A 12064-nucleotide genomic window follows, 5' to 3' on the forward strand; every position below is an offset into this window, starting at 1 on the left:
TTTTTTTTTTTTTTTATTTTGTACCAAATAAGAACCAAAAAAAAAAAAAAAAGAAAGAAAAACATAACAAAAATCATCATTATTTCTTTTTTCTTTTCTTTGGGGGGGGGGGATTTTTCTATACAACAACATCTAATACCAATTTGTTAAAAACATAAAAAAAAAAACATAAACATAAACATAACCAACAAATACATAAATATATAAATTATAATTTTTTTGTCTTATTGGTCACGTTTAAAAAACATTTTTTGATTTCAAAATTTCAATTAACAAAAAATTATTATTATTATTATTATTATGTTATTGCTGATGTTTTATCATCATTATTTTTTGTATCCATTTTTTTTTTTTTTTTTTTTACTAAAAAATTATATCAAATTTTAAAACTAAAAATATAAAAAACTGGGCAAGAATATTTGTTCGGCTATTTTGGAATAATTTGCATTAAAAAAAAAAAAAAAAAAAAAAAAAGGTGATGCAATGTAATAGCATTTCACTTTTAAAAAAATTTAATAAAGTTTTTGGAAAAAAAATATGGCGGCCGATTAACAGCGGAATAAAATCGTTAAAAAACTAAAAAGAAATTAACAAAAAAAAAAAAAAAAAAACAAAAAGCAGTCTTTCAAAATAAATAGCTGCACCGTGATGGCGGCGCTCCCAACAACAACAAAAACCTAAAAACCTGATTTTAAGATTCTTGAATTATTTCTTTCGAAATAAAATGTAAGGATGAATCGGGATTTCTATAAATGCAATAATAATCGAGCGAATAATTCATTCCATCATTTTTTTTATCCAAACATTTTCCGTTACGTTCGTTGTTATTTTTCAAATAGTTTTCCCCGGTGTCGTACCCGCAATTTTTCCTTACCAAATTTTCCGATGATTTCGAATTGGAAAACCTAAATTCTGGATTTTGCAATATGCTGCTTATGTTCAACCACGATTCTTCATCTTCGCTATTGCGTTCTGAACTGCTATCGTCGTCCCCGTCCCTCCCATCGGATGTAATTTTCCTTTCCGAATTCAAAGGTTCGATCCCTTTTTCCTTTTTATCCTTAGACTCTTGATTCTTTTCGACGAATTGAAACGAAGTCCTCGAAACAACCACCCTTTCGCATGTTTCCCCCTTTGAAATGTCGTTATTATTGATTGCATTATTTAAATTCGATTCCAAATTTTTTCTTTGAACGTTAAGAAGCGGAGTTTTCGACTCGTTCGAACAATCGATATTGAATTTTCCGCTACCGTAATTATTACTCCGATGATGTACAGCAGAGTAAGAGGGTTTACCCTGGAAAATTTATAAAAAAATTAAATCTAAATATTTCAAACTTTTTGCAGGATGAAAATTTCACTATCTGAAACAATACCCTTGGATTTTCAGTAATGTATATACTTCTTTTAGTCAATCCTTCTTTCGACATTTTGTTTTCGTTCAATAAAGACATTTTTATTCCGTTGGCCGAACCATTAGAATAATCTCCCTGAAAAGTATTTCGTATCGATAGATCAATTGATGTTTACACGAAAATCAACGCGTTTTTTCCTGGAGCAAGTAATAAAAACTCACTTTGCCATCTAAATGCCTCACGGCTACTTCCACCGCATTGGGTTGCCTTTGTTCCGATAAGAAAGTAAAATATTCAGTTTCCCGTGATTCCGCAATAAGTTCTTTATCTCTTTGGCACGCGTTCCCATTGCCACGTCGGGAAGATGCGATTTCTAATTCTTGAACTACCTGTCGTTTCAAACACCTTCTTCGACATAAAATACAAGTCGTGCATATGATGATACAAAAAACTCCAATACCGAGTCCCACTACTATTCCTAAAATTTAAAAAAAAAAAAAAATCCCACGTTTGAATGATGATTTTCAATTTCGTTATATGAAAATCGTAGAGAGAAAAAATGTTTTCGTTCGAACCTATGTAGTGATCGCTGTGAAAATTCCTCGATTTCATCGCGGAAAGTAAGTAAAATTCTTTTGGGGTGGCATACGATCCCAGACCTGCATTCGTTGAACCTCTAATTATCAGATAATATTTTAAATTCGAATTAAGATCTGTCAACTTGAGAAAGAAAGGAGAAAAAAAACGAATGAATATTTTTTTTTTTTTTTTTTAAATTTAAAATCGTTTTTATATGAACTCTTACGAGTGTTTCGTGAGTGTCGGAAGAAACTGATTTAACTTTCCACAACTCTAGAGGTAGACTCGAATCGTCGGAGTAAAACAATGAATAACTTTTTAAAATTCCATTAATATGTGTCGGCTCCTTCCAGAAAACTTGAATTGCGGTTTTATTAAGTGCTTTCCAACTAATATCCAAAACTTGACTCGGAACTGAAAACGATACATTTTTTTTTAAAAACAAATTTCAAACGTGAAATTAAATAAAAATTTTACTCACCATCTTCTAAAGTATAACATTCTATCGTTTGACTGAACGCGCTGTATTTTTCATTTGAATTATGAGACCTAACTTTAAACTCGTAAAGAGTGTGCGGATTTAGGCCAGATATTAAAATTTTATTTTCTAGGCTAAAAATAACAAAAAAAAAACAAATTTTAATAAATGCGCGCGTGTGTGTGTGTGTGTGTGTGTGTGTGCGTAAACTTTAATATAAAATTAACAGTAACCTTTTAACACAACGAACTACAGCATTTTTGTCAAGACTATTTTGTACGGGATTGAAGCAAATTGTAAAATGTTTGATATTGATTAATCCCGGTGTTGCTTGTTGTGAAATACTCCAAGTTAAATTAATTGCTCTGGAACTAATGGGTTCGGCTTCTAATGAAACCGGTGGTTCGGGAATGGAAGGAAATTCCGACATCATTTTGTTAGACGATCCCACGTTTGAAAGTGTGTGCATGAAACTGACACCGGTTTCTCCATCGTCCTCCGAGGTAAATCCCAAAACGGTTATTTCGTACCAAGTTTCTGGTTCTTGAATGAAAAATAATTTTTTACTTATTACTAAATCATCGATTTTTCATCAACTTGGACGAAATCGAAAAAAGAAACAATTTCTTACCCAAACCGGCCACTATGTACTTCTTAGTATCCGCAGGAACAATTATCGGACCGACTTGACTGCTGTTTTGCTTTCGATAAAATATTTTATAACCGATGACTTTGATTTCTTTACTAGGTAAATTCCATCTGACTTCTATTTCCGACGAATTTAAAGCTTGTAGTATAATTTCCGGAGGGGAAGGAATATTCGAATGAAAATTTAACGGGATTTCGAAAGTTTCCCATGGTAAATCCATTTCTGGCCAACCCTTATTAGTTGCAGCTAATACTCTCAAATCGTATTTTTTCCCAGAAACCAATTCTAAAAAAATAAATTTTTAATAAGTTATGGTGATAAAATGCTGATAAATTGTTTATTAAAAAAATTTAAATACCGGTGATTGTATAATTAAATACGTTTCCACCGACTTCGACAACTCTCGATGAAGGAGATTTAACGTTACGCCACTGAATTTTGTACCTGTTTACAACACCTCTCGCTTTTTCTTTATTTAATGGAAGCCATGACACTAATATTGAATTCGGACTGATGACCTGCCATTTTTTTAACGGAGCATCGGTTGGAACTACAAAAGAAAAAGACAATAATAAATTTGTATAAAATTTTTTCTTTTTTTTTTTATTGAATAATAATTAACCTTCTTCATCCGTTTGACAAATGGCTTTTTCGGAAAATTCACTCGCTGAATCCATGTACAGTCTTAAATAAAATGTATAATTACTAAACGGCAGTAATTTATCGATTTGAATAGAACGAAAATTTGACGGCATTACTTTTTGCATTTCTTCACCGTAATCTATGGACAAAAAAGAAGAAAAAGGTACGCCAAATTTAATTAATCAATTGAGAGTCAATTATTGATTCAATTCGATCGAAAATATACTGAATTAAATTACCGGTGAGATGATAGTGCACTGAAAATGCCTTTATTTCTTTGGAAGAATTCGATACGTCCCATGTTAATTTGATTTCCGTCGATGACACGGATTCGCAGGAAACCTTTTCGGGAGCACCGGGAGCAGGTTTTGAAGCGTTCAAAAATAATCGACTAGCTCCCCAAGACCAGCCGACTGTATTTTTTGCCATGCACTGATAAATTCCCGCATCACTTGCCACCGTGCTTGATACAATCAATTCTGATATTCTTACTTGGAGTGAGTCATTTACTGATGTCCGGTGTTTAATTCGACCTTTAACAAAAAAAAAAAAATAAATAAATAATAATAATAAATTATATCAAAACCTAAATGCAGAATTTTTTTTTTTGTCTTCTTCCAAGACTTGTTTCACGGGGGGAGATACACATAATGAAATCATTAACAAACACATTCATTGACCATGAAATTTAATTTAATTAAAAAAAAAAAAAACCCGCGTTAGGTAAAGGTTTCGACTTTAAAAAAAAAGAATGATTTGTGTCATAAATAATTACCGGTTATATTAAAAAGTTGTCCATCTTTTAACCAAGATATTTCAGGTACCGGATTTCCAAATGCGACGCATCGAAAACGAACCGTTTTAGCCGTTCGAAAAACGATGCTCTCGGATTTTTCTTGAATTTCTGGTGGCGTTAAAATTTTCAAATTGATTTTTAACGTTTTTGCGTTTTTGTTAAATGGATTCATGGCACTGCATATATACCATCCCGCTTGATGTCGAGTGACATTTTTTAAATTCACTATGCTAAAACCTTGACTGGTAAAATTATATATGTTTTTAGAAAAATTTTGACCTGCAAGAAAACCAATAAAAAAAAATAATAATGATAACCAATGAAAAAAAATTAAGTAAAAGATTTTTCTCAAAAAATTTTCTTTACCGTTTTCTATAAACGTCCAACCTGATATGGGAATGGAGTAATTATTTACAACACAATCTAAAGTTATATTGTCACCTTCTTTTATTTCCCTCACGCTTGTCGAAAGAGAAGGCAACAAAGATTGTTGAGCAGAAAGGAATGTTATTAAATCAGGGTCATGTTTTCGAGGTAATACGGTGAGCAAACCACTGGCGCTGTGGCGTTGCTTATTCGATAAAACATTTTTAGCAGTACATCTGAAACAGTGATGAAGAAACAAAACGTGAAACAAAATAAAATTGAAAATAACTTTGCTTGTGGAAAAGCAAAAATTAATTACCTGTAGCTTCCAGAATCATCAGAATTTACATTGAATACGTAGAGAATGCTCCCGGGGATATCGGGTCCCGAAATCGTAACGTATTTCCACGAATTATGTCGAATTTTTTTCGCATCTTTTTCCCAATCGATTTTTATATTGGGACCATAATTAATTTCGCACGTGAACCGCACATTCGATCCAATTTTAACATCTTGTGCAGTTGGATGTCGAGAAAAATTTTCCGGCGAACCTGAAAAATAATTTATTTACTCCCTCATTCCACAATGAAAAATATACACCATTTTACTACTTACTCTATAAACGAATTTTTATTTTTATTAAATAAATTATAATTTAATCCGAATTCAAACAAAAAAATTTTAATTTTTTTACATCGCTTTTTTCAACGTTGCCATACCTATTAATAATTTTTTTAAATTAAGTTGCAATTAATTTGTTAATAAAATTATCCGTATGAATATTCAATAGGATCAAAATTTTTATTACCGGTCTCAATGTACCGTTTAACATAATTTAAATGATAATGAACATTAAATAATACTAATTCGCGGCGTAAATATGCTAAAAATACATTAATTAACAACAGGCTTCATTTCCTCAACTCAAATTTTTTAAAAAAATTTCCTTTTCATATTCGGTCGAATTAATCGTAGCCATATTTATACACACAAAATTAAAACCAAAAATTATGCGAGAAAGAAAAAAAATTAATAATTTTTCAATTTCTTATTCCCCGTCGCAACGATTTTAATAATCCGTTATTATTAAAACAATTAACTTAAATCTAATAAAATTAATTAATAAAATACAAATTTAAAAAAATTCTTAAACGTAGTCAAAACTCAAAATGTCATAGATTAACAAAAAAACAAAAAGGGTGGGAAAAAAACGTTAAAAAAAAACAAATTTTAAGTTGGCAGTACTGTAGATTTTGTTTCTTAAATTTTACGTGAGGGCGTCGTCGACGCAAACAAAAACGAATCGAAAAAATTAAAGATAACGATACTAAAAAAAAAAAAAAAAAAATAACGATGATAAAAAATTAAACGAAACCGTTATAAAAAAAAAAAAATTCTTTTTTTTTTTAAATAAATTTTCATCAACTTGTAGAATTTTAGAAAAAAAATGCAGTTGCCCAAACCAATTTGTTTAAAAAAAAAAAAAAAATTTTTTTAATAAACGAGAATTTGTTTTTTTTTTTTTTCAAACTTACAAAAGAATGCGGTTCCCGGCGATAAAAAAAAAAAAAAAAATCAAGAAAAAAAAAACAAAATTATAAAATAAAACCTCTTCAACATCATAAAAATGCATCTCAATAAATATTTTACGGGCGGACGGGTGGAGCAGGGGAGCGGGGAAGCGGGGGAGGGAGGAGGGAAGTTTAAAAAAATTAATTGGGAGCATCGACAAGTGCAATACAAAGTGCACGGAAACCAAAGTTGAGGTAGGTCAAGATTTTTACTCTCCTGATACCGAAGCCGTGAAATTGCATCACAAAACGAATCGTACGAAAAAAAACGTAAAAGAACGGAAACGCGAAAGCAAAACCAATTGCCAGAATTTTTTTCTTACATTTCCACGTTGAAAAATCCGTCGGGGAAACGATTGGAAAAAAAAAAAAAAAAACTGCTTTTCCCGAAAGATAAACGTTAACGTCACAAACCTTTTTAAAATTCACAAACGAAAACGAGTAAAATTTTCTTTTAAATCGCATTCTCACATAAATTCAAAGCTTTTTACGCTACGCGAAAAGTGCGCAAGTCTCAAATGCTGCGAAAAGATGTACTACTACTCGCTCTCGCTTCTCTCTCTATTATAGCTATACTCCTTCCCCATAATAGCACAACACAAAAAAAAAAAAACAAAAACAAAATAATAATAATAATAATACAAAATAAAAACTGGAAAAGTTAAATTTCCAGTGCAATTTTTTTTTTTTAAAAAATTCATTTAGATTTGAGTAATGTCGATTTTTTTGTTTTTCATCAAACGGCAAAAATGCATTAAAAAAAAAAAGAATTTTAAATTACATTAGTGTTATTATTATTATTGTTTTTTTCTTCCTTTTTGCTTCCTTTTTTGCGCACGAAAACTTGCAAATTTAAAAAAAAAAAAAAAAAACGAGAAAATCAATACTTTGAATCTATTTATATAAATAAATAAATAAAAGCCCTCTTTTATGGAATTTTTTTTTAATTATGGGTCACTACATCTCTCTCTCTCTCTCTCTCTCTCTCTCTCTCTCTCTCTCTCTCTCTCTCTCTCTCCATCATTTTACCGATTGATATGGGATATTTAAATATAAAAAAATAAATAAATAAATAAATTTTAATTAAAACTCACCACTTATTCTCAAATAACCCGGTTTCGAACTCAATGAACCATTTTCTCTTACTGCAACGCATCTATATTCTCCTTGATCGGAATGACCGGTTCCCTTGTGAATGAGCTAAATTTAAAAAAAATTATTATTATTAAAAAAAAAAAAAAAAGGCATTACTCGTGAATAGAGAAAGAGACAACCAGAGAAAGAAATATTAAAAAAAATAAAAAAACTTACTTTTGAAAAATGTAGAGTTCCATTTTGAAAAACGGTTCGCCTTCTGTCATTTCTCAAATCCATCGGTTTGTCGTCATGATACCAAATTATATTGTATGAATCTTTGTGACGAGTCGCCCTTAGTTGACAGAATAAGGAAAGGGGCTTCCCCTTAATACCAATAACATCTTTTGGCTCGTCAACAAAGTTTAGTCCGAGTTCTAATTGCGACACGCCTGAAAATTAATTTGAATTATCATTATCATCATCATCCTCATCATCATTATCACAATTCATTAATTTCCTTTTTCTTGTTCTTTTTTTTTTTTTTTTATTGGGAAAAGGGGGAAGACTTTTTAATTTTTGAATGAAATTCAAAAAGAAGAAGATGAAGAGGAAAGAAGGGGAAAGAAAAATTTAAAAAAATTTTTTTTTTTTTTTTTTAATTTTCGGTCATTTTGAAAGAAAAAAAATATTTTGGTTAACCACATGTAGACCTTCGATTTTGTAATAACCAATGTAATACTTGTGATAATAATAATAATAATAATAATAATAATAATAATAATAATAATAAAACGGTTTTATAACTTTTTTCGTGACTTTATAAAATTTGATTATAAAAAAATTTCCATTATTCAGATTAAACTTTATATACATTTGATTTAGGATAGAGAAAGTGATAAAAAAAAAAAAAGCATTTCCAAAATTCTCCAGAATTTATCTCGCAATCGAAACTTAATATATATACATTAATAAATATTTGTAATATACAGAAAAGGATAGAAAACAATTTTTTTATTACCATCGAAACTCATAGTAAACATTTCATTAACCTGGAAAATAATAATAATAATAATAATAATAATAATAAAAATATCTCAACTTTAAATTATATAGATAACGTGTGTTAAATCATTGTAACGAATTAATTACTGTGGCGCAATAATAATAATAATAACTAATTTAAAGTTTTTTTTTTCTTTCTTTTTCTTCTAAATAATGAATGAATGAATGAATGAATGAATGAGTCAAATTAATCTCTTGAGGAACATGAAAAACATGAACAATTTTTGTTTTTTCCCAACAAAAAAAAAAAAACAAAAAACAAATCCAATGTGATAATTATATATATATATATATATTAATTGTAAGACTTGTAAAAAAAAAAAAAAAAATTAAATCCATATTAATAATAATAATAATAATAATAATAATATTGATAAAATATAAACATCAAATAATCAATTATTTACCAAACGAAGAAGAAAATATATTATTACCTACATAATTCAAACAAAAAAAAAAAAAATTGATATCTTAATACCGTAATTATTATTATTATTATTATTATTAATATTAAAAATAAAAAAAAAATATAAAAAAAAAATCACAGAGTAATTAAATTACATTCTCGTGATAATTGAAACCGAATTTTACAAAAAAAAAAAAATAATAAAATAAAATAAAAGAAAAACAATGATTGATTCCTTCCTTAGAGATCTTATTATATAGCGAAATGGTTGGTTTCAATTGTAATTGGAGCCCAACAAAAAAAAATATAAATAAATAAAAATATTATTTAATAATAAAAAAAAAAATAAGACAAAAACAAAAAAAAAAAAAAAAACTTTTTTTAAGTTATGATGTTTTCATAACAACTTTTGGAAAAATTAATTTTAAAATTTAAAAAACAAAATAAATTTATCAAAGTAAATAATGTTATAAATTAAAAAAAAAAAAATTTAAATTGCAATTCTTATTATCGACTGACATTATCATTATCATATTTACAATTGTTATGATATTTTTAAGAAATTTGGTAAAAAAATTTAAAAGTAGTAATAATAATAATAATAATAATAAGTATAATAGTAATAAGGATTTAAAAGAATCAAAAAAAAAAATTGTGTTATGAAGAAATAATATTTTTCACAACTTTTCAAAGCATCGACAAAATCGAAACAAAAAATTTAAATCAATATGATGAAAATTATTTTCCATATATAAAGATAAAATTTTCTAATTAAAAATTTTCATTTATATAAAATATATATATATATATATATATATAGAGTAATAAATCAAAAATAAATTTAATTAAACAAAAATAAATTATTAAAAAAAAATGTAATTTTTTTTTATTAATAAAAAAAAAAATGATTAATAATTATTAAAAAAAAAAAAATGAAAATTTATTTTAATAAATTTCTACTGGTTTTCCTTTCTGATTTATTTGTTTTGATTTTTTTTAAATTAAATTTAATTCAATCAGGAATTTGATATAATAAAAGAATTATCTTTCATTTATTGAGAATTTATTCTCTCTCTCTCTCTCTCTTTCGAACCAAAAATCAAAACAAAATTGATCATTAAAAAAGATATTCGATGAAAAATTACACTTCATATTTATATATATGTGAGGGGGGGGGTGAAAAAAATAAATATTGAAATTGAAAATTGAAACATTTTTTTTTTTTTTTTTGTGTACAGGAAACAAATCAAAAAAAAAAAAAAAAAAATGATGCAAGTAATAAATAAAAACACTTTCGATTAAATTTTTTTGGAATTTAACAATCGATTTTGATCCACTGACCCTTTTAATATTTAAATTCCTTCATACAAATTTATCCTTTTTTTTTTTAGTTTAATAAAAACTAAAAAGAATTTTAATCAACTTTTAACTGAGATAATCTTATTTTTATTAATTGTTGACAAAACAAAAACAAAAATAATAATAATGATATTTCCTTTTGATTCATTTTAACATAAACATTGTTATTTTTTTAAGGAATTATATTTTTATGCTTTTTTTCTTCGATGAATCTTAATTAATTAAATATAATAATTAAACATAATAAACAATTTAAAACTAAAACCATTATTTAAAAACAAAATGAATTTTCAAAAACTATGAAAAAATAATAAAAACATTTAAGATGAAATTTTTTTTTTTTTTTGTATAGAATGTAAATATGATATGATTTGTTTTTTGTTTAATAATTTATATTGAATTTTGTTTTTTTGTTTTAAACGTTTATAATAATAAAAACGAAAACATTAAAAACAAAATTCTTTTTTAAAAAAACTTGTTTTTAATAAAGGGAGAAAAAAAAAAAAGAAAAATGACAACTTACCAATTGAATGTTTAAACATACATCCTAATCCAAACAAAATATAGAGCAGAGATACGCTCGGCGCCATAAATTTGCACTCATTTGTTTTCAAATAAATAAAAAAACATCATAATATACGAATAAAAATATTTTTATCATTTATTATCTGATGTTTCAAACCCCAAAATTCCATAATTGGGGAGGGGGGGGGGGGAAAAAACTCATAAAAACAACCGCTTATTTGTTACTCCTTCATTCATTACAAAAAAAAAAAAACAATCACCAAAATATGGTGTAAACACTTTTAATAATAATAATATTATATATTTTACATTTGAATTAAATTAATTTCTTTACATTTTTTAAAAATTCAATTGTTAAATAATCAAATTTTAATTAAATAAAAGATTAAAAATTAATTATTAAAACTTTATTCTCGAATGATTTTTTTTTTTTTTGTCAAAACACAGACACACAAACACACACAGAGTTGAAAAATATAATTCATAAACACTACCTGGACACTCTCTCTGTAAAATCCCTTTATTACTATATTTATTTCACAACAAATAAACACATAAGAACAAGGAAAAAGAGTTGTTTTCTCATTGTGAATATAATTAATTTGTTTTTACAAAATTCCTTATTTTTTTTTTTACCAAGGAATTATTGCAAACTTTAATTTATTCTATTGATTTAAACAATATTTTAATAATTTATTAAAATTATTAATTGAAGAGAACATAACCCTACATAACCCTTTATATATTTCCTTTCTATTAATTAATAATGATAGATTATATTTTATTTGATAAAATAATATGAATTTTAAAAAAAATTTCAAATCAAAACAATGTTAACTTATGAATTTTATGGGTCACTGCCATTAAATATTAATTTTTTTATTTAATTAATTAATTAACGGATATTTAATATTAATAACCCATTCGCATTATTTTCTTGTTTGCATTCAAAATTTCCATGTATTTAAAAAAAAAAAACATTTTGGATAATTAAAATCATCAATCGAGAATAAAAGTTTCATTTAAACGCATTTTTATTATTTAATAATAATTATGGAATAATTATTTTATAAATAATTACAATTTAACTACACATTTTCTTAATTAATAAAATAATTCATTCCTTTAATAGAAATTATTATTTAAAAATAAGTAATATATATATATATATATATACGTTGTCATCTACTTTTGTCTAA

At 26.3% G+C, this 12064-nt stretch overlaps 2 protein-coding genes across 2 annotated transcripts in view; both read right to left on the minus strand.

The window, feature by feature from the left end:
• Positions 1–691: 691 nt before the first annotated feature.
• Phum_PHUM050600 (uncharacterized protein) lies at positions 692–8553 on the minus strand (the record flags this gene model as incomplete). Its single annotated transcript, XM_002423275.1, has 17 exons — positions 692–1297; positions 1377–1490; positions 1577–1827; positions 1931–2075; positions 2161–2348; positions 2416–2546; positions 2646–2955; positions 3044–3346; positions 3420–3611; positions 3684–3842; positions 3943–4212; positions 4479–4778; positions 4866–5101; positions 5185–5416; positions 7531–7636; positions 7748–7962; positions 8532–8553. The coding sequence occupies 17 exons, from the start codon at positions 8551–8553 to the stop codon at positions 692–694; spliced, it is 3780 nt and encodes a 1259-aa protein (XP_002423320.1).
• A 3507-nt stretch (positions 8554–12060) lies between these two features.
• The window catches only part of Phum_PHUM050610 (peptidyl-prolyl cis-trans isomerase cyp11, putative), a gene marked incomplete at both ends in the record, with an annotated part of 4088 nt that continues 4084 nt past the window's right edge, over positions 12061–12064 (minus strand). Inside the window, one exon of the mRNA XM_002423276.1 lies at positions 12061–12064. This exon is cut by the window's right edge and continues 3 nt beyond it. Within this exon, the coding sequence (XP_002423321.1) occupies positions 12061–12064 (4 nt within the window).

Source organism: Pediculus humanus, genomic scaffold (genome assembly GCF_000006295.1).
Source record: "Pediculus humanus corporis 1103172107401 genomic scaffold, whole genome shotgun sequence".
Classification (NCBI taxonomy): Eukaryota; Metazoa; Arthropoda; class Insecta; order Psocodea; family Pediculidae; genus Pediculus; species Pediculus humanus.